At 41.0% G+C, this 20,086-nt stretch overlaps 1 protein-coding gene across 2 annotated transcripts in view; it reads left to right on the forward strand.

Moving 5' to 3' along the window:
* INTS2 (integrator complex subunit 2) overlaps positions 1–20,086 on the forward strand; it is a 50,413-nt gene that overhangs the window by 26,356 nt on the left and 3,971 nt on the right. The window contains exons 16-23 of one of the 2 annotated variants that reach the window (XM_004590955.4): positions 5,179–5,283; positions 6,852–7,016; positions 8,364–8,565; positions 11,765–11,890; positions 15,444–15,642; positions 19,200–19,451; positions 19,749–19,856; positions 19,981–20,086. In XM_004590955.4, coding sequence (XP_004591012.1) covers positions 5,179–5,283; positions 6,852–7,016; positions 8,364–8,565; positions 11,765–11,890; positions 15,444–15,642; positions 19,200–19,451; positions 19,749–19,856; positions 19,981–20,086 — 1,263 coding nt within the window. The remainder of the gene's footprint in view (positions 1–5,178; positions 5,284–6,851; positions 7,017–8,363; positions 8,566–11,764; positions 11,891–15,443; positions 15,643–19,199; positions 19,452–19,748; positions 19,857–19,980) is intronic. The other variant, XM_058675647.1, reaches the window with a different exon arrangement.

Raw genomic sequence — 20,086 nt, forward strand, 5'->3', positions numbered from 1 at the left:
CACCCTTCCCAAGTGCATTAGCAGGAGGCTGAATTGAAACTGGAGAGGCTGGACCTCAAGTATAGGATGCTGGGGTTAGAAGCAGTGGCTTACTGCTGTACCACAACAAAGGCCCTATTTTTCACATTTGAAGGAAAAACAAATATTAAAAATGTTGCCATTGAGTATATATTACGAGGAAAATTCTTGTAAGGCTGGTGGTTTTTCCACAGCTGAGTGATCATATTTTTAAAAAGTTGTAAATTGAAGTTGATTTTCAATATTTGGAAAATCAGTTTCTTTTTGTGTGAAATATATTTTAAATATATTATGAGTATATTGTAAATATATTGTGAATTCTCAGTTGCTTTTTTTCTGATTATGATTTTGTGGTTGTACACATGATATCCTGTGACTATTATTACAGTCTTTGTTATATTAGGGAAAAGATGGTTTAATAATAAGCATTAGGTAATGTCTCATTTTTATCCATATATGGAGAGTGGATTCTGTGAATAAGAGAAATTTGATTTTATAAATAGATACTAAAGGAATGCCATACTGAGAGGTATTCTAGGGAAGAATTCGGGGCACTGATTACTGTTAGTAGGGAACCAAATACAGCTTAATTGTTATTGTTTATTTATTTTTAAAGATTTATTTATTTAGATGGCAAAGTTATGTAGATAGGAACAGAGAGAGAGTGATCTTCTATTAGCTGATTCACTTTGCAAATGGCTGCAGTTGTTGGAGCTGGACTGGTCTGAGGCCAGTAGCCTCATATTGGCGCAGGGGCCAACTGCTTGAGTGGTCCTCCATTGCTTTCCTAGGTATTAACAAGGAGCTGGATTGGAAGGAGAGCAACTGAGTCTTGACTCTGTCAGTATATGGGACGCCAGCACTGGAGACAGCAGCTTAACCTCTGTGCCACAGTGCTGCACCCTTAGTTTTTACTTAATGGGTTAAATGTGAGACCAAGCAGTGAAGAGTGACTCAGAGTTTCAACTTGAGCTTAAAAGAGAGGGAGCTGGCATTGTGCTACATGTGGCACGTTAAGCTGCCACTTGGGACATTGACATCCTGTATTGGAGTGTAATTTGAGTCCTGGTTGCTCTGCTTTAACTCTCTGCTGCTGTGCTTGGGAAGACAGCAGATGATAACCCAAGCACTGGACCCCATCACGTATGTAGAAGGTCTAAATGGAGTTCCTGACTTCTGGCGTTGGCCTGGCACAGTCGTGGCTCTTGGGACTATTTAGGGAATGAACCAGTAAATGGGAGATTCTGTCTCTCTCTCTCTCTTTCTCTCTCTCTCTTCCCTCTCTCCCCTTTCTGCTCTCTCTTTCCACCTTCCAAAATAAATAAGTCAAATCTTAAGAGAGGGAGCCTGCAGGTAGACCACATTTGTAATGAGAATAGGAGCTAAATTTGAACATACTGACATGCCAGACTTCCAAGTGGCCATATTGCACAGGCAGCTGCACATGTAGCCTGGAAGTTAAGGGCGGTATTGCCACAGATGCTTTGAAACTCTTTAACATGTGTGATATTTAAATTCATACACAATAAGTGAGCTTACCAGGGGATGGAGTACAGAAGGAAAATCAGGAGGATGTGGGATACCCTCTGTGCCAACAGAAGAATGTCTAAAAGGGAAGATTGTGATCCCTGATGTCAAATGATCTTGGTAGACAGAATTGAGGCTTAGGTAACAGCTATGTATAGCTTGCTAGGGATCATTTGGCCATTACATTTTTCCTGGTGGAGTGTTAGGATGAAAGCCTGATGTAGTGCATTCAAAAGGAGGAAATACACTAGAGACAGAGGAGACAGGTTTTTTGTTTTGTTTTGTTTTGTTTAAAGATTTATTTGCTTTTATGTGAAAGGCATATTTACAGAGAGAAGAGAGACAGAAGTCTGAATCAGCTGATTCGCTCCCCAGTGGCTGCAATGGCTAGATCTAAGCTGATTCAAAGCCATGAGCTTCCTCTGGGCTCCCATGTGGATGCAGGGGCCCAAGGACTTGAGCTGTTCTCTACTGCCCTCCAAGGCCGCAAACAGGGAGCTGAATTAGAAATGGAGCGTGGGAGACCTGCAAGAGGCTCCCTTCAGATCGGCTCAGCACCGGCCGTTGTGGCTACTTGGGGAGTGGATCATCGGACGGAAGATCTTGCTCTCTGTCTCTCCTCCTCTCTATACAATAAAATATAAAATTTATTTTACTTCCAATAAAATAAATAAATCTTAAAAAAAAAAAAGAAATCGTTACTCTTGGTTGGCTTCATGGGCTACCAGTTCTCTGATGGAACTGTGAAAATAGTTTGAGGACATAATTTTGGGCTTCATAGGTCCAGACACTTGCTTTCTGATATTTCACCCGAAGCTCATCTTGCAGACCGTGACCTTAGACTGCCTAATATTTGAGTTCTTGCTGTGTGCCACGCACTACCAAAATACTCTTTGGGTTGTAGGTCAGGCCGACCCTCACAGGCATTCTGTGAGATAGGTGGTGGTTGTCTTTATTTTTACAAGAGAGATATTTACAGCAGATTGAGATAACTTTCCTAGGTAGGAAATACTGGAACCAGGATTTGACTGTTGGAACCTGTAACCTATTCTTTTAATGTCCAGATTTTTTATTTTCTTTTCAATATTGTCTATGCAGTTGAGAAGGATGCATGCCCATGTTGTCCCCCAAATCTGGAACTATTCTTTTATCTGCCTTATAATGCATTTAAAAAATTATTTCTTGGGCCTGGTACAGGACAGCTCAGTGGCTAAATCTTCACCTTGCAATCACAGAATCTCATATGGACGCTGGTTCATATCCTGGCTGCTCCACTTCTCTTCCAGCTCCCTGGTTGTGGCCTGAGAAAGTCGTTGAGGATGGCGCAAAGCCTTTGAACGCTGTATCCACATGAGAGACCTGGAGGTGGCTCCTGGCTCCTGGTTTTGGTTTGGCTCAGCTGTAGCTGTTGCGGCCACTTGGGAAGTGAACCAGCGGGTGGAAGATCTTTCTGTTAGTCTCTCCTCCTCTCTGTAGATCTAAGTTTCAAAGAAAAATAAATATAAATCTTTAATTATTTCTTTATATGTTTATTTGTGAGGCCAATAGAGACTGACGAAAGGGTTCGCATCTACTTCCCATTTGTCAAGCCACGGCAGCTTAGGGGGAAAGAAGAAAAGTTGAAGCTAGAAGCCAGGAATCAGGATCTGGTTGTCCCATGTGGGTGATAGGAGCTCAACTGCTTGAAACCTCAGTGCTGTCATGGTCTGCCATTAGCTGGAAAGTAGGATTAGGAGCTAGCTGGGAACCCAGCCCAGGTACTTTGATATGGGACATAGGCATCCCAGCAGGCAACTTCACCTGGCCAAATACCTGCTCCCTGACATACCATTACCCAGTGTATAAAAGATAGATAAAGCAGGATCTTAGTTTATTAATTTTTTATGGTTTATTTGTTTTTATTGGAAAGTCAGATTTACATGAGAGAAGGACAGAGAGAAAGATCTTCTGTCTTCTAGTCCTTTCCCCAAGTGGCTGTGTTGGTTGGAGCTGAGCTGATCCTATGCCAGGAACTTGGAGCTTCTTCAAGGTATTCTATGCGGGTGCAGGACTTCAAGTTTTGGGCCGTCCTCTACTGCCCTTCCAGGCTAGAAGCAGGGAGCTGGATGGGAAGTATAGCAGCCAATATATGAATTGGTGCCCATATGGGATCTTTGGGAATACAAGGCAAGGATTTAGGTACTAGGCTACTGTGCAGGGCCCAGCTTACTAATTTGTAAGGGAGAGTAGCTAGTCAAAAGCTTATGGTCTGTAAAGATGCAATTAATTAATTAATTTAAAGGAATTTAATATTTTGTATTCTCAGGGTCATAGCAAATATGTGATAATTACTGTAACAGAATTCTCATTGATACTCATATTAATGTGATGCTAATAGGCAAAGCAGATTCAACCAATCCCTAGATACAATTCTAAGAATATAATGCTACTTCCCAGTGATTTTTAACATTTGTTGTAACTGTTGAGTTTATATACTTCTCCTCAGCCTACGAAAATGTTGGGCAGGCATTTAACCCAGTGGTTAAGTTCTTTGTATTCTACATTGTAGTACCTGGGTTCTTGTCTGGATCCACTTCCAGAATCCATTTTCCTATTAATGCATTCCTTGGAAGATGCTTGTGGTGATTCAAGGATTTAGGTCTCTGGTACTGATGTGGGATACCTGAGCTATGTCTGGCCTTCAGGCTTTGGCCCTGTGTCATCCCAGGCTGTTGAGAGTTATTAGGGAGTGAATCAGCAGATGGGAGCTCTCCTTCCCTCTGCGTGTATGTGTATTTTCCTGTACCTTTCATTTAAAAGAATTTTTTGAAAGCTGTACATTACATATTGTGGTTTGAAAAATAGTATGTTGGATGTGGCCTTTTCAGGTTTTCATCTCACTGTGATGAGAACCTCATGTATTTATGCTGTATAGAAGTACAGTGAATGAGATTAGGATTCCAGATTTGTAGAATACAAGAGAGGTGGGACCTGCAAAGGTAATGTTGACTGGCAAGGACCTTTCGTCTGTGTGATTTAGGGTGCAGTGAAGGGTTCAGTGTAGAGCTGCAGACACGGCTGCATGCTGGTGGCTTAATTAAAGATATGAGGAGCCGAAGGCAGGGAAATTGTTCTTAGTAGATATTGAACAAAGTATGAGTAGGGCACTGATTGATATTTTTTTTCCTTAAGAATTAACCTGTTGGCTGAAGTATGAGTTGTAAGAGGTTGAGGTGGAGTTTATATGGCTGGTTCATACTGACTAGCTCTCTTTGAGTCACCTCTGTCATGGCTAGTGTGGTTGGATCAAGAATGTGGAAATTCTGAGCCTTGTTCATGACTGTGTTCATGATGTCTGACTACATTTGGTGAAATATTGACTGAATGATTCTTTTAGTGGACACTACTGTATGTGGTTTCTATCACTTACTAGGCTACTTCTCATCACTTGTTTGAATTTCAACCGTTTGGCATGTTCCTGCTCTTTTTGTGTGTCTACTGTTTGGTAGTGATTTTGTGACTTTTATATGCTGTATTCACAGATTACATGAATTAAAAGTCAATCTTGTTTTTGTTCCCTTTTGAGTTGAAGGTTAAGGTTTCTATTGTCCTGACACTTTATTTATGTTACACTTTGTATTTTTTGACTGACAGCTGCTATGCAAAGAAAGCCCAAATCGTACTCTTCTTCTCTGATGGATCAGATTCCTATCAAATTCCTTATTCGACAGGCTCAAGGGCTGCAGCAGGAGTTGGGAGGTATATTTACTTTATTTGTTCTTTATGTTAAAACTATTAAATATATTTTGTTTATAATGTCATAAAATGAATAATAAATGCTCAGTATGAAAAATTCAATCCATTTCTGTAAACCACACCTCAGTCGAAAAGACCACAGCTGTTTTCAGTTTTGTACTAGTGATCAGTTATTTTCTCATTGAAATTTCATAGATATTCCCTGTGAATTTACAGATATCCAGGTACTTTTTCTAGGAAAACAGGACTAACACTTAAAATTGTTCCAGCTTTGTGAATCTGTTTCTGTGATTACATCTCAGACGCCTTAGAGATCACTTAACCCAATCTTCCTTTTTTTATGTTTCAGTTTTTTAAAATTTTCATTTTATTTGAAAGGTAGGGGTGGGAGGGGAGTGGTAGGGTAGGCTTTGTATCTGCTGGTTGACTTCACAAATGTCCAGAACAGCAGCACCTAAGCCATTGTTTATGCCTTCCTGTGTAAGCATGGTCAGGAAAGTACATCAAAAGTGGAATCAGGCCTCATATGTGAAATTTGGGTGTCCCATGGGGCAACTTAATCATCACATCAAATGTCCACTCATCAAATGTTTTTGATCTATAGAAAGTCAAGCTGTGGTATATGCACTTAAAAAGCACATATTCGGGCCCTGTGTGGTGGTCTAGCAACCAAAATCCTCGCCTTGAATGCGCCGGGATCCCATATGGGTGCTGGTTCTGATCCTGGCAGCTCCACTTCCCATCCAGCTCCCTGCTTGTGGCCTGGGAGGGCAGTCGAAGATGGCCCAAAGCCTTGGGACCCTGCACCTGCATGGGAGACCTGGAGGAGGTTTCTGTCTCCTGGCCTTTGGATCGGCTCAGCACTGGCCGTTGCAGTCACTTGGGGAGTGAATCATCGGACGAAAGATCTTCCTCTCTGTATATCTGACTTTCCAATATAAATAAATAAATCTTTTTTTAAAAAGTACATATTTTACAGTTGGTGTACTTATTTGGAAGGCAGAATAACAGCAATATCTTCTATCCCTGATTCACTCTCCAAATAGCCCCTACAGCCAGGAGTGGGCCAGGATCCAGGAAGCAGGAGTTTCATGCTGGTTTTCCGCATGGAGACAGGGCCTAAGCATTTGAGCCTTCTCCTGCTGCTTTCCTAGGTAGTTTAGCAGGGAGGTGGATTGAAGGGATGCTACCTGGATTTGAGCTGGCCATATGGTACCTATATGAAATGGTGGTGGTGTTGGCAGCAGCTTCACTCACCACCCGCAATCCTGATCCTAAATAAATTAGTCTTTTAAAAATGAAGTGCATATTCTTTTTAAAAAATTATTATTATTATTATTTATTTTTTAATATCATTTTATGACACAGTTTCATAGGCTCTGGGATTTCCCCCAGCCCCTCTGCAAACCCTTCCCCCATATTGAATTCCTCCATATTGTTACAGTGGTACAGATCATAACCAGTTGAAGTGCATATTTTAAGGCCTGTGTTCCACAGCTTCTGATAAAGGGTTGGGGAAGATTCTATTGTTTGAAATAGACAATCCAATTGACGTGCTGTAAATTTTCAAGGGTTGCATTCAGCTTTGCTACGTCTACTTGCAACTAACTACCCACATTTATGTATTGTGGATGATTGGATCTGTGAAGAGGAAATCACAGGGACTGATGCTCTGTTAAGGCGAATGCTCCTGACTAATAATGCCAAAAGCCACTCTCCTAAACAACTTCAAGAAGGTAAAGTACATTGACACTCCTTTGAGATGCTGGACTTATAACGATCTCCTCATCCTGCAGCATTTTCCTGGGCATATAGTAACTTAATAATTATCTTAAATAGTTTTCTTTGAGTTTAAGGAATTTTAACCATTTGTTTCTGATAAATGCTTGTATCTTTTCCTTCATAGATTCTATGTTGTGTCACTACAAAGGTAATACGTGTTTTAGGAAAATCAAAAGCTGTTTCGAAAAAAAATGAAATAAAAAAAGAGCAGTATGCTTACTGTTAAAGGGTAATGCTGCAGGGTTTTTTTTATAGAAGTATGTGAGCCACATTATACACTTTCTAGTACCTACTTGAATAAATAAGAATAGGCCAAGTTAACTTGAATAGTTATTTAATGGGTTATATCCAACTTATTACTTCATCATGTAGCTAATATAAAAATTGAAATGTATTTCCCCTGTATAAGCTTTTGCAGTTTGGTATGTGTTTAGTATTTATGTTACCTTAGTTTCGAATGGCTGCTTTTCAGATACTCAAAAGCCACATGGGTTAGTAGCTGCTGAATCGGAGAGTGCAGAGCTAGATATTTTTTAGTAATAGTAGTAATCTACTGGATGCCTACATACAATGAAGGGATCATGTGGAATAAAATATAAAGAAGTCTGAACCTTTTAAAAATTTTAACTGTCAAAGTTTTAACTGCGAAAAGCAATGCTTTGTTTGATGTATTTTCCTGCTTGTGTCCTTTTTTGTTTTTCCAAGTTATTTTGTTTCAAAGGTGGTGAGGCTGAGAGAGAAGAGGGATAGATGAAGAGAGAAAACTCTTTCAATCCCCGATTCACTTCCCAAGTCGTTGCAGTGGCTGGGACTGGGCCAGGCTGAAGCCAGGATTTTGGAATTTCATTTAGTCTTCCACATGGGTATAGTGGCCCAAGTACTGGGCCCTCCTCGGTTATTTTCCCAGGCCATTCACAGGGACCCAGATTGGAAGTGCTATTGGATGCTGATGTTTTAAGCACTGTAATCTACCCTGTCACAATGCTACCTGCCTGTCCCTCTAGTCCCCATCTTCTTTTTATAGTCAGTCTGAATCAACAAGAAAATAAGATGAATATCTGTGTCACTAGTGGAATTAAAAAACTTTTTTTGTTCTTTATGGAATAAAAACTGCGTTCCCATAAATTTTTCTTAAAGTCCGTTGTGTAAGCTTAGTCAAAACTGTAGCTAGCTTTGAGACTTTTCCTTTTTAGAAGCAGTTTTCTTGATTTATATGGCCTATATTCTGAGAGGATAGTATTATTACCTGCTTGGTAAGCATATGGAATTTAGATTGATCGTTACATTCACTTTGTTTTTAGCATTTTCAGCTGTTTCAGTCAGTTACACGCAAGTGATGCAAATTGTAGAACACTTGACTCTGCTGTCGGCCAGTGAGCTCATACCATATGCGGAAGTGTTAACATCCAACATGAGTCAGCTGTTGAATTCAGGGGTCCCCCGGAGAATTCTCCAAACGGTCAATAAGTTATGGATGGTTCTTAATACTGTGATGCCCAGAAGGTAAGTTCAGGCTTTTGGTCCATTGATAGATAAATGTATAGCAGGGATACTATTCAAAAGTCTAATTTTAATTTTTGGAAAAAAATGTGATGAAAGAGTTGTAATATTAAGGAAAGGAATAAACTATCTGAAGAAATAGAGAAGTGGTTGAGCACTGTACTGCAGTGGGTTAAGCTGCCGCCTAGGACAGTCCCATTTGGGGGTAGAAGATTCTCTCTAGCTCTTCCTCTCTCTGTAATTGTACCATTCACATAAACAAAAAAATAATCATTTTAGTAGTTCTAAATTTTTTGAGGAGGCACTTTTAGAATTGTTTATTTTTCTATGACAAGATTATTGTGACTTCTAAATTTTGATATGTATTTAATCAAATGGATTGTTTCAAGACTTCTAATTTACGGGTTGCAACTCATGCCAGTTAAATCAGTAACTACATTAGTGTTCTTGAAAATATTCCTTAGGTGGTTCCAGTGTGCAGCAATATTTGGAGAATGCTGGATTACTTCCTTAGTGGGTGTCTTCTAATTGCATCATTGACACCCGGTCAGATCTAGAAATTGGAATACTGGATTTGTCTTGTCGGAGTCTTACCGTTTTTGTGAGGATTTATTTGCTTAGGGCCCGGTGCAATAGTGTAGTGGTTAAATGCTCCTCTGTATCCACTGGGATCTCATATGGGCGCCAGCTTGTGTCCTGGCTGTCCCACTTCCCTTCCAGCTCCCTGCCTGTGGCCTGGGAAAGCAGTCAATGACGGCCCAAAGCTTTGGGACCCTACACTCATGTGGGAGACCCAGAAGGAGCTCCTGGCTCCTGGTTTTGGATTGGCTCAGCTCTGGATGTTGCAGCTACTTGGGGAGTGAATCAGCAGACAGAAGATCTTTCTGTCTCTCCTCTCTGTATATCTGCCTTTCCTATAAAAAAATCTTAAACAAATTCTTAAAAATATTTAATTATTTGGGCCCGGTGGTGTGGCCTAGCGGCTAAAGTCCTCACCTTGAAAGCCCTGGGATCCCATATGGGCGCCGGTTCTAATCCCGGCAGCTCCACTTCCCATCCAGCTCCCTGCTTGTGGCCTGGGAAAGCAGTGGAGGACGGCCCAATGCATTGGGACACTGCACCCGCATGGGAGACCCGGAAGAGGTTCCTGGTTCCCGGCATTGGATCGGCGCGCACCGGCCCGTTGCGGCTCACTTGGGGAGTGAATCATCGGATGGAAGATCTTCCTCTCTGTCTCTCCTCCTCTGTGTATATCTGACTTTGTAATAAAATAAATAAATCTTTAAAAAAATATTTAATTATTTGATAGGCAAAGTAACAGAGGATGAGGTAGAGAGACAGTCTAATGCTTTTGTGTGCAATATACTTATCCTAAGTGGAAGCTTAGCCCACTGTGCCACAATGCCTACCCATATCTCTCTATTTTTAAATTTTCTTTTTAATACTGCTTTCATGATTGAGAGGAATGCGGGTCCATGTGTGCCTTCAGTTAAGATGGGGAGTGTCAGGCATGGATGAAGGTAGGTGGGACAAATGTTTCAGTTTTTGTTTTTTTTTTCCTGTGCCCTCAAGAGAGGAGGGGGTCGGGGCCACTGCCTGCTGTCAAACTGCATCAGCACCTATCTTTTAAAGATCTATTTTTGAATTTATTTGAAAGAGAGCTTCCATTGCTGGCTCACTCTTGTAGTGACTGTAATAGCCAGGACTGGGCCAGGCTGAAATCAGGGTCCATCAGGCTCTTCCTTGTAGGTGACAGTATCCCAAGTATTTGATCCATCATTTGCCGTCTCAGATGAGATCCAAGTTGGATTAGAAATGGAACCGCTGTGGCTCCAGGAGGCATTCTGATGTGAAGTGTGGGTGCCTCAAGTGGTATTTTGACTGTTGGACAATGTCTGTTCCATCTAGGTCTCTTGTGTGGGTGGCAGAGGCCCAAGTACTTGTGCTATCTTCTACTGCTTCCCTGGCATATTAGTAGGGAGCTGCATTGGAAGAGGGGCAGCTGGGACTCAAAATGATGTTTACATATGGGATGCTGTCATTGTAATGCTACCTGCTTCCATTTTTTTGTTTTAAAGATATATATTTGTTTATTGAAGGTCAGAATTGTATGTAAAGAAACAGAGAAATTAGAGCTATTCTTTTTTCAATTTTAATTTTTTATTTTTGTTTTCACACCCCTCCTAGGGCTGGGCCAGTTTATGGCCGGGAGCTTTTTCAGGGTCTCCCTCACAGGTGGCAGGGCTCCAGACAGTTGCTTCATTACATTGCTTTCCCAGCCACTGGCAGGAAGCTGGATTGGAAGTGGAACAGCTGCGACACTGACTGCTATATACATAGGATGCCAGTGTTGCAATCAGTGGCTTTACATGTTATGACACTGCACTAGCCACCTCTGAGTACTTTTAAATGCCTTTTGTTTCACGCATGGATTTGTCTGTTCTTTAACGATATTAATGATATTTTAAAATATTTTTCCCTATGTTTTCTATATCTTGGGTGTTTTCTTTTTCTGTTTTTATATTTTAAGGTTTAAAAAAATTTTTTTAGTGTCTGATGGTTCTTGGTTGTCCATGCATATTTGTGCTTGAGAAGATTTGTGTGACCTGGGCAAGTGGTTTCTTGGGTTTTACTGTGATATCAGGTTACTTTCACATTGGTTATTTTTCTGTTGGGTGTCAGTTTAGTAACCACGTTTTAAACTTTATTGTTATCTACTTTTGAAGTAGCCCGTCACATTGTGACAGTGATGGTAGGTATAGATTCAGGGCTTACATCTTTGGGACACAGGAAATTCCAAATGTTGGGATAACACTGCCTCACTTACAGAGGTTGCATTGCTCGCGCACTGCAGATGAGCGGTGAGTCCAGAGCACCTTAGTGACTTCCAGAGTCATAGAACATGTGTGGCGTAACTGCAGTTTTCATTTTCTTTTCTTTTCTTTTTAGTTTCTGTGTCATGGTTATTCCTTTATAGGTGTGAATATTTTTAGCATAACATTGTGTTTACTATTTTGTCTTCATTTGTTTCAGCGGTATAGTACTAGATTGGATAGCTGTAATTTTTCATTTTTTCATGATTTATTTATACTTGGTTTCTCATTTTTTTCCTGAATATGACTTTCTAAAATACAAAAAAACTGTATGACAACAGACTTCAATTATAATAGTTGCTTAGCATATTTGATCTTTTCTTTATTAGGTTGTGGGTAATGACAGTAAATGCACTTCAGCCTTCGATAAAGTTTGTACGACAACAAAAATACACTCAGAATGACCTGATGATAGATCCTCTCATTGTCCTACGGTGTGATCAGAGGGTACACAGGTATGTGCCATGTGAGTTTCATTTTTGTTATGGAACTGTATTTTGGAGTAAAACAAAACAAAAAAAAGCCTGAAGAAATTGTATCTGAATATTCTTGCAGGTAGCTAGTTAATGTGACCTTGTGTGAATTTTTGTGTTCTGTTTATACTGTGTATACTTAAGAACTTTGGGAGAATACTTGAAAAAGTTCATGAAAGTGGTTTGTGCTGTGATATAGTAGGCTAGGCCTCCACCTGTGGGGCTGGTTCAGGTCCCAGCTGCTCCATTTCCTGTTCAGCTACCTGCGTATGGTCTGGGAAAGCAGCAGAGGATGGCCCAGCTTGGGCCTCTGCACCCATGTGGGAGACCTGGAAGAAGCTGCTGCTCCCAGGCTTCAAACTGGCCCAGCTCTGGCCACTCTCGCTGTTTGGGGAGTGAACCAGTGGGTGGAAGATCTCCTTCTCTGTCTCTCCTCTCTGTTTCTTGGCCTTTCAAGTAAAAACAAAGGTTTTTTAAGTAATTTATGAAAAATGAAATTAAAAGATAAATTTATTTTTGTGCAAGAAAATGTTGAAATCCTACGTAGTTTTCTCATATTATTTTTCACGGCTTTTTTTTTTTTTTTTTTTTTTTATAATCCATTTTATTGTATTGTTGTTGACAATCTTTACATAGTTAACTATAGTTGAAGGAAAAACAAGAAAGAGAAAAAAAAAAAAAAAGGTTCAGGGGGATAGGGAGGTGGGCAATGCTATTATGTCCATATTGTTTCCATCATGTATCTGAGGTAAAAGGGGATATTGAGGGAGAAGCCCCACCCGGTTTCCCGCCCACCCCAAGTCCCGGATGTGGGGCATGCTCTGAGATATGTGCTCAAGTGGAGTTAATAGTTCTCCAGTTATGAGTCACTGCCAGTTTCGCTCGATGAGGTGGTCCACTGATTGATATGGTCCATCATGAAGTCTCCATTTGTCCCATATTTCGCTGCCAACATGTAGCTGAGATGAATGATTGTCCTATTCTGTCTTCTGTCTTTTCTTGGTTAGAATTCTGAGTCCAGCAGTTCAAGTGGGGAGATCTCCAAAGATACTTTGAGGTATTCCCAGATTAGTTGCTTGTATGTTCTAGCAAGCACAGGGCCCGGCACAGTCCATCACCCTAATCAGCTGGTGGTTGCAATTGCTGGGTTGGTTCTGTTTTCAGTCCCGAGTTGCACTGGAACCAATGGGTGTTGCAGTCCAGAGCCAAATGGGATGGGGGACAGATTGGTCTTCTGCTACACATACTGGCAAACCAGGGTAGGGGGCGGTCTGGTGGGGGTTATTGTGGGTCGCCCCAACTAGGCTGCAGCTCCCACTGGTTGATGTAAGGGCCGAACCAGACTGGACTGCAACACCCATTGGTTTCACGGCTTTTTAAAAAGTTTTATTTATTTATTTAATTGAAAAGCAGAATGGCTTTGAGAGAAAGAAAGGTTGAACTTCCATCATTGACTCACTCCCCAAATGCCTACACTTGCTCAGGCGGAGCCAGGCAGAGGCCAGCACAGAATTCTGTCCAACTCTCCCATGTGATAGGAGGGACTGACTTATTTGAGCCACTACCTTCTGCCTTTCAGGATGAGCATTGGCAGGAGGTTGTGTCAGAATCAGAGTAGAGTCTGGAATCATAACCTCCTTTGGTGGATGCTGATGTACTAGGCAACATGTTAAATATTGTGCCACAGCACCAGCCCCCATTTTTTGTGAAAGTTTAAAATTCTTGTTTTGATGGATTTCAACAATTGTTTGCATCAAAATAAAGGTGTCAGTTTCCTTTAATGTGCACTTTCAGAAGTACTCCTCTTTTTTAATATATGATTTATTTATTTTTATTGGAAAGATTGATTTACAGAGATTAGAGACAGAAATATCTTCTATTTGTTGGTTCACTCCCTAAGTGGCCACAGTGGCTGGAGCTGAGGTCATCTGAAGCCAGGAGTCAGGAGCTTCGTCCAGGTCTGCCATGTGGCTGCAGGATCCCAAGGTTTGGGGCCATCTTCTGCTGCTTTCCCAGGCCTTCAACAGGGAGCTGGATTGGAAGTGGGGCAGCTGGGACATGAACTGGCGCCCTTGGTGCATGCAAGACAAGGACTTCAGTCAGTAGGCTACCACGCTGGGTCCATTGCTTCGCTTTTTTACATTTAGTGCATGTCTATTTTTATCTTACTTGATTTTAATCTGTAACAGCCTTTCCTCATCCATTTTACAGGTGAGGAATCTGAGGCTTAGAAACATGTTTTTGTTAAGTCATGAGCCACTCTTGGAACCACTCTTGTCTTGCTCCAAAGAAGAAACAGGAATTGAAAGAATATTGTATTCCAATTTTCATGTTATGAGTAATAGAATTTGCTTATTTATTTATTTATTTAAATTTTTAAAAAATTAATTATTTTGCATTATGTGACAGTTTCATAGGCTCTATTTATTTAAATTTAAGGCAGAGTTACAGAGAGGAAGGAAGGGAGGGAGAGACAGTGAGTGAGTGGGAGAGAATGTTCTATCTGCTGATTCACATCTTTGATGGCTGCAGTAGCCAGTGCTGGGCCAGGATGAAGCCAGGCACCATGAGCTTCTTCCAGGTCTCCATTGGACCATCTTGTGCTGCTTTTCCAGGCTTATTACAGGAAGTTGAATCAGAACTGGAGCAGCTAGGACAAAAACTAGCACCCATAGGGGATGCTGGCCTTGCAGGCAGTAACTTGACCTGTTGGTGGCCTCTTTTTAACTTTCTAAAGTATTTGTTTAGTTTTATTTGAAAGGCAGATTTATGGAGAGAAGGAGAGACATACGGAGAGAGATCTTCCGTCTTCTAGTGTACTTCCCAAGTGGCTACAACCTGTGCTTGAAGTAGTGGCCTTATAGGATGCTGAAACTGCAGGTGTATTATGTACTATGCCATGGTGCCAGCCTTGATTCATGTTTTTTGCCAAAAAACTTATTTGAGAGGTTGTGGAGAGACAGACATAGATAGAAAGCAGACAGCAGTATGATCCTTGGTTTGTAACCCAGATGTTGCATGATGAACTTGGAGGCCATGCCGTATTGTATTTCAGGAATCCAGTGACATTGACTGTCACTGCTGTCTTCCCATGTTAGCAGAAAACTGGAGTCAGAAGCCAAAGATCGGCATCAGACTCAGTCACTGAGAGGTAGCATGTGGCTGTCCTGCTCAGGGTTGTAGTATCCTGTCTATGTATGACTCCTTGAGGACGGGTTTATGGGCTCCTTCGTTAGAGTTTTACTCCAAGTGTCATTTTCTACAAAAAAAAAGGATGGCTTTTCTCTAGAATTTAAGGATACTTTGGTTTCAGATGATAAGGTGAAATAGATAACCATATAATCTCCACATGTAGAGAATTAAGAAATATGTGTCAAATTTTATTTTAGAGAATGATTTTGTGGCAAAAGTTACTACAATGTGGTATTCAAGTTTTTAAAAATTTACATTGGATTGATCATATTGTGGTTTCTTTACAAGTTAATGTTGTTTGTTATGCATTTTTCTTTTATTTATTTATTTATTTTTTGTTAAGATGTCCGCCACTGATGGATATTACTCTGCACATGTTGAATGGATACCTTCTTGCATCTAAAGCCTATCTTAGTGCTCATCTGAAGGAAACAGCAGAGCAAGATAGGCCATCTCAGAATACCACAATAGGCTTAGTTGGACAAGCTGATGCCCCAGAAGTTACCAGAGAAGAACTGAAAAATGCATTATTGGCTGCTCAGGTAAATTTTATTGAAGAAAAGTTTATTATCAGTAACAAAGTATTCCTCTTTTTTTCTTCTTTTAATTTGCTTGGCAATCAGAGAGAGAGAGAGAGAGAGAGAGAGAGAGAGAGAAAAGCAGCAAAGAGCACCCCCCCATCCATTATTTGATTCCTTAAATGCCTGAAGTGGGTACCTGAGGCCCAGGCAGATTTCCCATGTGGGTGCAGGAACCTAAGTAAATTGTGTCAAAAAGGATAAGGGGGGGGGCCTGGCAGCTTGGCCTAGCGGCTAAAGTCCTCACCTTGAAAGCCCCGGGATCCCATATGGGCGCCAGTTGTAATCCCGGCAGCCCCACTTCCCATCCAGCTCCCTGCTTGTGGCCTGGGAAAGCAGTTGAGGACGGCCCAAAGCCTTGGGACCCTGCACCCGCGTGGGAGACCTGGAAGAGGTTCCTGGTTCCCGGCATTGGATCGGCGCGCATCGGCCTGTTGTGGCTCACTTGGGGAGTAAATCATCGGATGGAAGATCTTCCTCTCTGTCTCTCCTCCTCTGTATATCTGACTTTGTAATACAATGAATAAATCTTTAAAAAAAAATGATAAGGGGTTCCCTGCTAATGAAAACCATAATGTAGGGCCCAGCATGGTGGCCTAGCAGCTAAAGTCCTCGCCTTGAACATCCCGGGATCCCATATGGGCGCCTGTTCTAATCCTGGCAGGTCCACTTCCCATCCAACTCCCTGCTTGTGGCCTGGGAAAGCAGTCGAGGATGGCCCAAAGCCTTTGGACCCTGCATCCATGTAGGAGACCTGGAGGAGGCTCCTGACCCCTGGCTTTGGATTGGTGCAGCACCGGCCACTTGGGGAGTGAATTATCGGACAAAAGATATTCCTCTCTGTCTCTCCTCCTCTTTGTATATCTGACTTTGCAACAACAACAAGAGCAAAAATCTTAAATCATGAAGTAGATGGCATATTACTCCTCCGTGTACATTTGTGACCTGGTGTACACCTTCTTTTCTTATAGAATCTTACAAAATAGTGCTGTTACCTTTGCTTTTGACTATCACATGGGCTATATTACTGATATCAGGAGTAATATCTATACTAATAGCTTAGTAGCCATTTACATGAGGCTTATATTTTAACAAAAGATAAGACTTTGTGGTAACTGTTCTGAGATAGTAGTTAAATGTTTACTCATTCATCCAAAAATTGTTACTGAATATCTACTGTGTGCTAAGTACTATTCCAGGGCCTGTCCATATAGTGGTAACAAAGATAAAAACCCTTGGCCTTCCCCTGTCTTCCTTCCTCTCTTTTCATTGTATTTGAAAGACAGAAGAAGTGATCTTCTCTCTCCTAGTTTTTCCCCTAAATGCTGGCAATAGTCAGGGCTGGGCCAAGGTGAGGCAAGAGCCTGGAACTCCATCTGGTTCTTCCACATGGCAGATACCCACGTATTTGAACTACTGTTTGCTGCCTTGCAGGATCGTTGGCAGGAAAGTAGCCTGAAAGCAGATCAGTTGAATTAGGTACCCTGATATGACACTGGTGCCTCAAGTCTCCTTAACCCACCGAGGCAAATGCCTGTTTCAAATGTTTCTTGCAATCAGATAGTAGGAAGAAAAATCAAATTGTGAAGACAGATATGAACAGAAGATGCACTTACATGACAGAATCCCAGGCAATATAATTAACATGATAATAAGAGCAGTAGAACTGTAGAATAGTTTTATAATGATATTGAGTTTCATTGAGGTCTTATATAGTCTTTTTCTTTTTTTTTGGTAAAGGTAAGATTTAAAAAAATTTTTTTTGAAGATTTTATTTCTTTTTATTAGTGAAATATACAGAGAGGAGGAGAGACTGACAGGAAGATTTAACATTCACTGATATACTTCCCAAATGGCCGCAACAGCTGGAGCTGAGCCAGTCCAAACCCAGGAGCCTGGATCTTCTTCCAGGTCTCCTACGCAGGTGCATTGGGCCGTCCTCGACTATTTTCCCAGGCTATAAGCGGGGAGCTGGATGGGAAGTGGGGTTGCTAGGATCAGAACCGGCGCCCATACAGGATCCTGACACATGCAAGGCAAGGATTTTAGTCACTAGGCACTGTGCCGGGCCAAAGTAGTCATGTTTAAATAATGTAGGTGTGTGACATGATAAAACTTGTTTAATTTTGACAACCAACTTACGGGATTTAGAGTGTTATCCTCTTCATTTTTATATGTAAGAAAAATGTGACCTAGAAAGATTAAATAATTGGTGTGAGTTTATATATTTATTTAGGCACTCTGACTCCAGAGCCTGCGAACAAAAACTCAAACAGTTAACAGTATCTAACACTGGCCCCTCCCAAATCCAAGCCTGCGGATGGTAAAGTAAGGCTAATTTTCCTTGAGCCTTGATAATAAATAAAGTGCTTAGAGTGCTTAAATGTTCAGATCAAATAATGGTTTCCTTCTTCCCAGGCGATGGTTGTCTTTCCCAGATGCATGTCGTATGTTCTTTTAGAAGTCTTCCTGCTAGATGAGAGTGATTATAGTTCTTCTTTGTATATATGGACCTCAAGTAGATCACCCCTTCAAGCTATTGTTCCCTGAAGTGAAACTCAAGGCTATAACAACATTGAGTTGTGCATGTAGAATGCGAGGTTATGGTATAATTTTTTTAAATTAATTTATTTGAAAGGCAGAATTAGAGAAAGAGAAGGAGAGGGAGAAAGAGAAAGCAAGATCTTTCCTTGCTGGTTCACTGCCCAGGCAACACAACAGCTCAGGATGTTTCAGAGTAAAGCCGGGAGCCAGGAGTTGTTCCAGGTTTCCCTTGTGGGTTCAAGAACCCAAACACCAGAACCATCTTGCACTGCTTTCCTAGGGGCTCACAGGGAGCTGGATTGAAAATGAAGCAGCTGGTCCTGGCACAGTAGCTTGGTGGCCAAAGTCCTCTCTTGCATGTGCAGGGATCTCATATAGGTGATAATTCATGTCCTGGGTGTGCCACTTTCCATCCAGCTCCCTGTCTGTGGCCTGGAAAAGCAGTATAAGATGGCCCAAGGCCTTGGGACCCTGCATCTGTGTGGTGGACCCGGAAGAAGCTTCTAGGTTTGGATCGGCTCAGTTTCCGCCATTGTGGTCACTTGTGGAGTGAACCAGTGGATGAAAGATCTTTCTCTGTGTATCTCCTTCTTTCTGTATATTTGCGTTTTCAATAAGATTTAATACATTTTTAAAGAAAGTGGAGCACTGGGAACTCCAGTGAGGGCCCACACAGGGTGCAAGTGTTGCAGACTGCAGCTTTGTTTGCTGCTCTATAGTACTGGCCTTTTTATATGTATTGATTTTTATGAGAATAGAATTAATTTTCTTCAGCTTCTTAAGGAGTTTTTGACTCCCAAAGGTAGAAACTGCTGCTGTATATACTGCTCACTCTGCTCTTAGAAATACCTCTCTAGTGTCTAATTCAGCAACTAGGTGCTTTAGGTTCTCTGTTCTCATGACAAGAAAATCAGGTTTGGCTTTCAAACCAACTTCTCAGAAATCTTTTATGTTCATTGTGTTGTGTTTCCTTTTAGGATAGTGCGGCTGTTCAGATTCTCTTAGAGATTTGTTTACCTACTGAAGAGGAGAAGGCAAAGGGTGTGAATCCAGACAGCTTGCTAAGGAATGTTCAAAGTGTTATCACCACCAGCACTCCAAATAAAGGAACTGAAGAAGGAGAAGACAATTTGCTCTGTAACCTTCGAGAAGTTCAGTGCCTTATCTGTTGTCTGTTGCACCAAATGTACATTGCAGATCCTAACATTGCTAAGCTTGTTCACTTTCAGGTCTGTTTTCAAAGGGTGATGCTTGATGGTTGATGATTATTTTTCTAAAATAAAGAAATTTGGCTTTGGATACCAAATTAATAGAGATAGTTCAGAGACTAAGATAACACAGTGATTATGAACCTTTGAAATATGCAGAAAATCCAGATTTACAACTATTTTTTCAACTCAGTATTTAAATAATTCATCTCTATATAGGGTATTGTGCATTCTGGGTGACAGTGAAGAAAAGAAATCTATTTGTATTTTATATGTAATTAACTTACCTTTTGTTTCTATTTTTTCTTGCTGAGATAGGGTTATCCATGTGAACTTTTGCCTCTGACAGTTGCAGGCATCCCATCTATGCATATCTGTCTGGATTTTATTCCGGAGCTTATTGCACAACCAGAACTTGAAAAACAGGTAATGAGCATTTTGGAGCTTTTATAAAATTTTGGTCTGCTTCCAGTCTTGCTAATTATGTAAGACATTTTATCGTTTGTGTTAAATATATTGGAAATTTGATATTTGTATTTTTTTATTACAGATATTTGCCATCCAGTTACTTTCTCATTTATGTATCCAGTATGCATTACCGAAGTCACTTAGTGTGGCTCGTTTAGCTGTCAATGTCATGGGAACTTTGCTAACAG

Source organism: Ochotona princeps, chromosome 17 (assembly GCF_030435755.1).
Source record: "Ochotona princeps isolate mOchPri1 chromosome 17, mOchPri1.hap1, whole genome shotgun sequence".
NCBI classification, from domain to species: Eukaryota; Metazoa; Chordata; class Mammalia; order Lagomorpha; family Ochotonidae; genus Ochotona; species Ochotona princeps.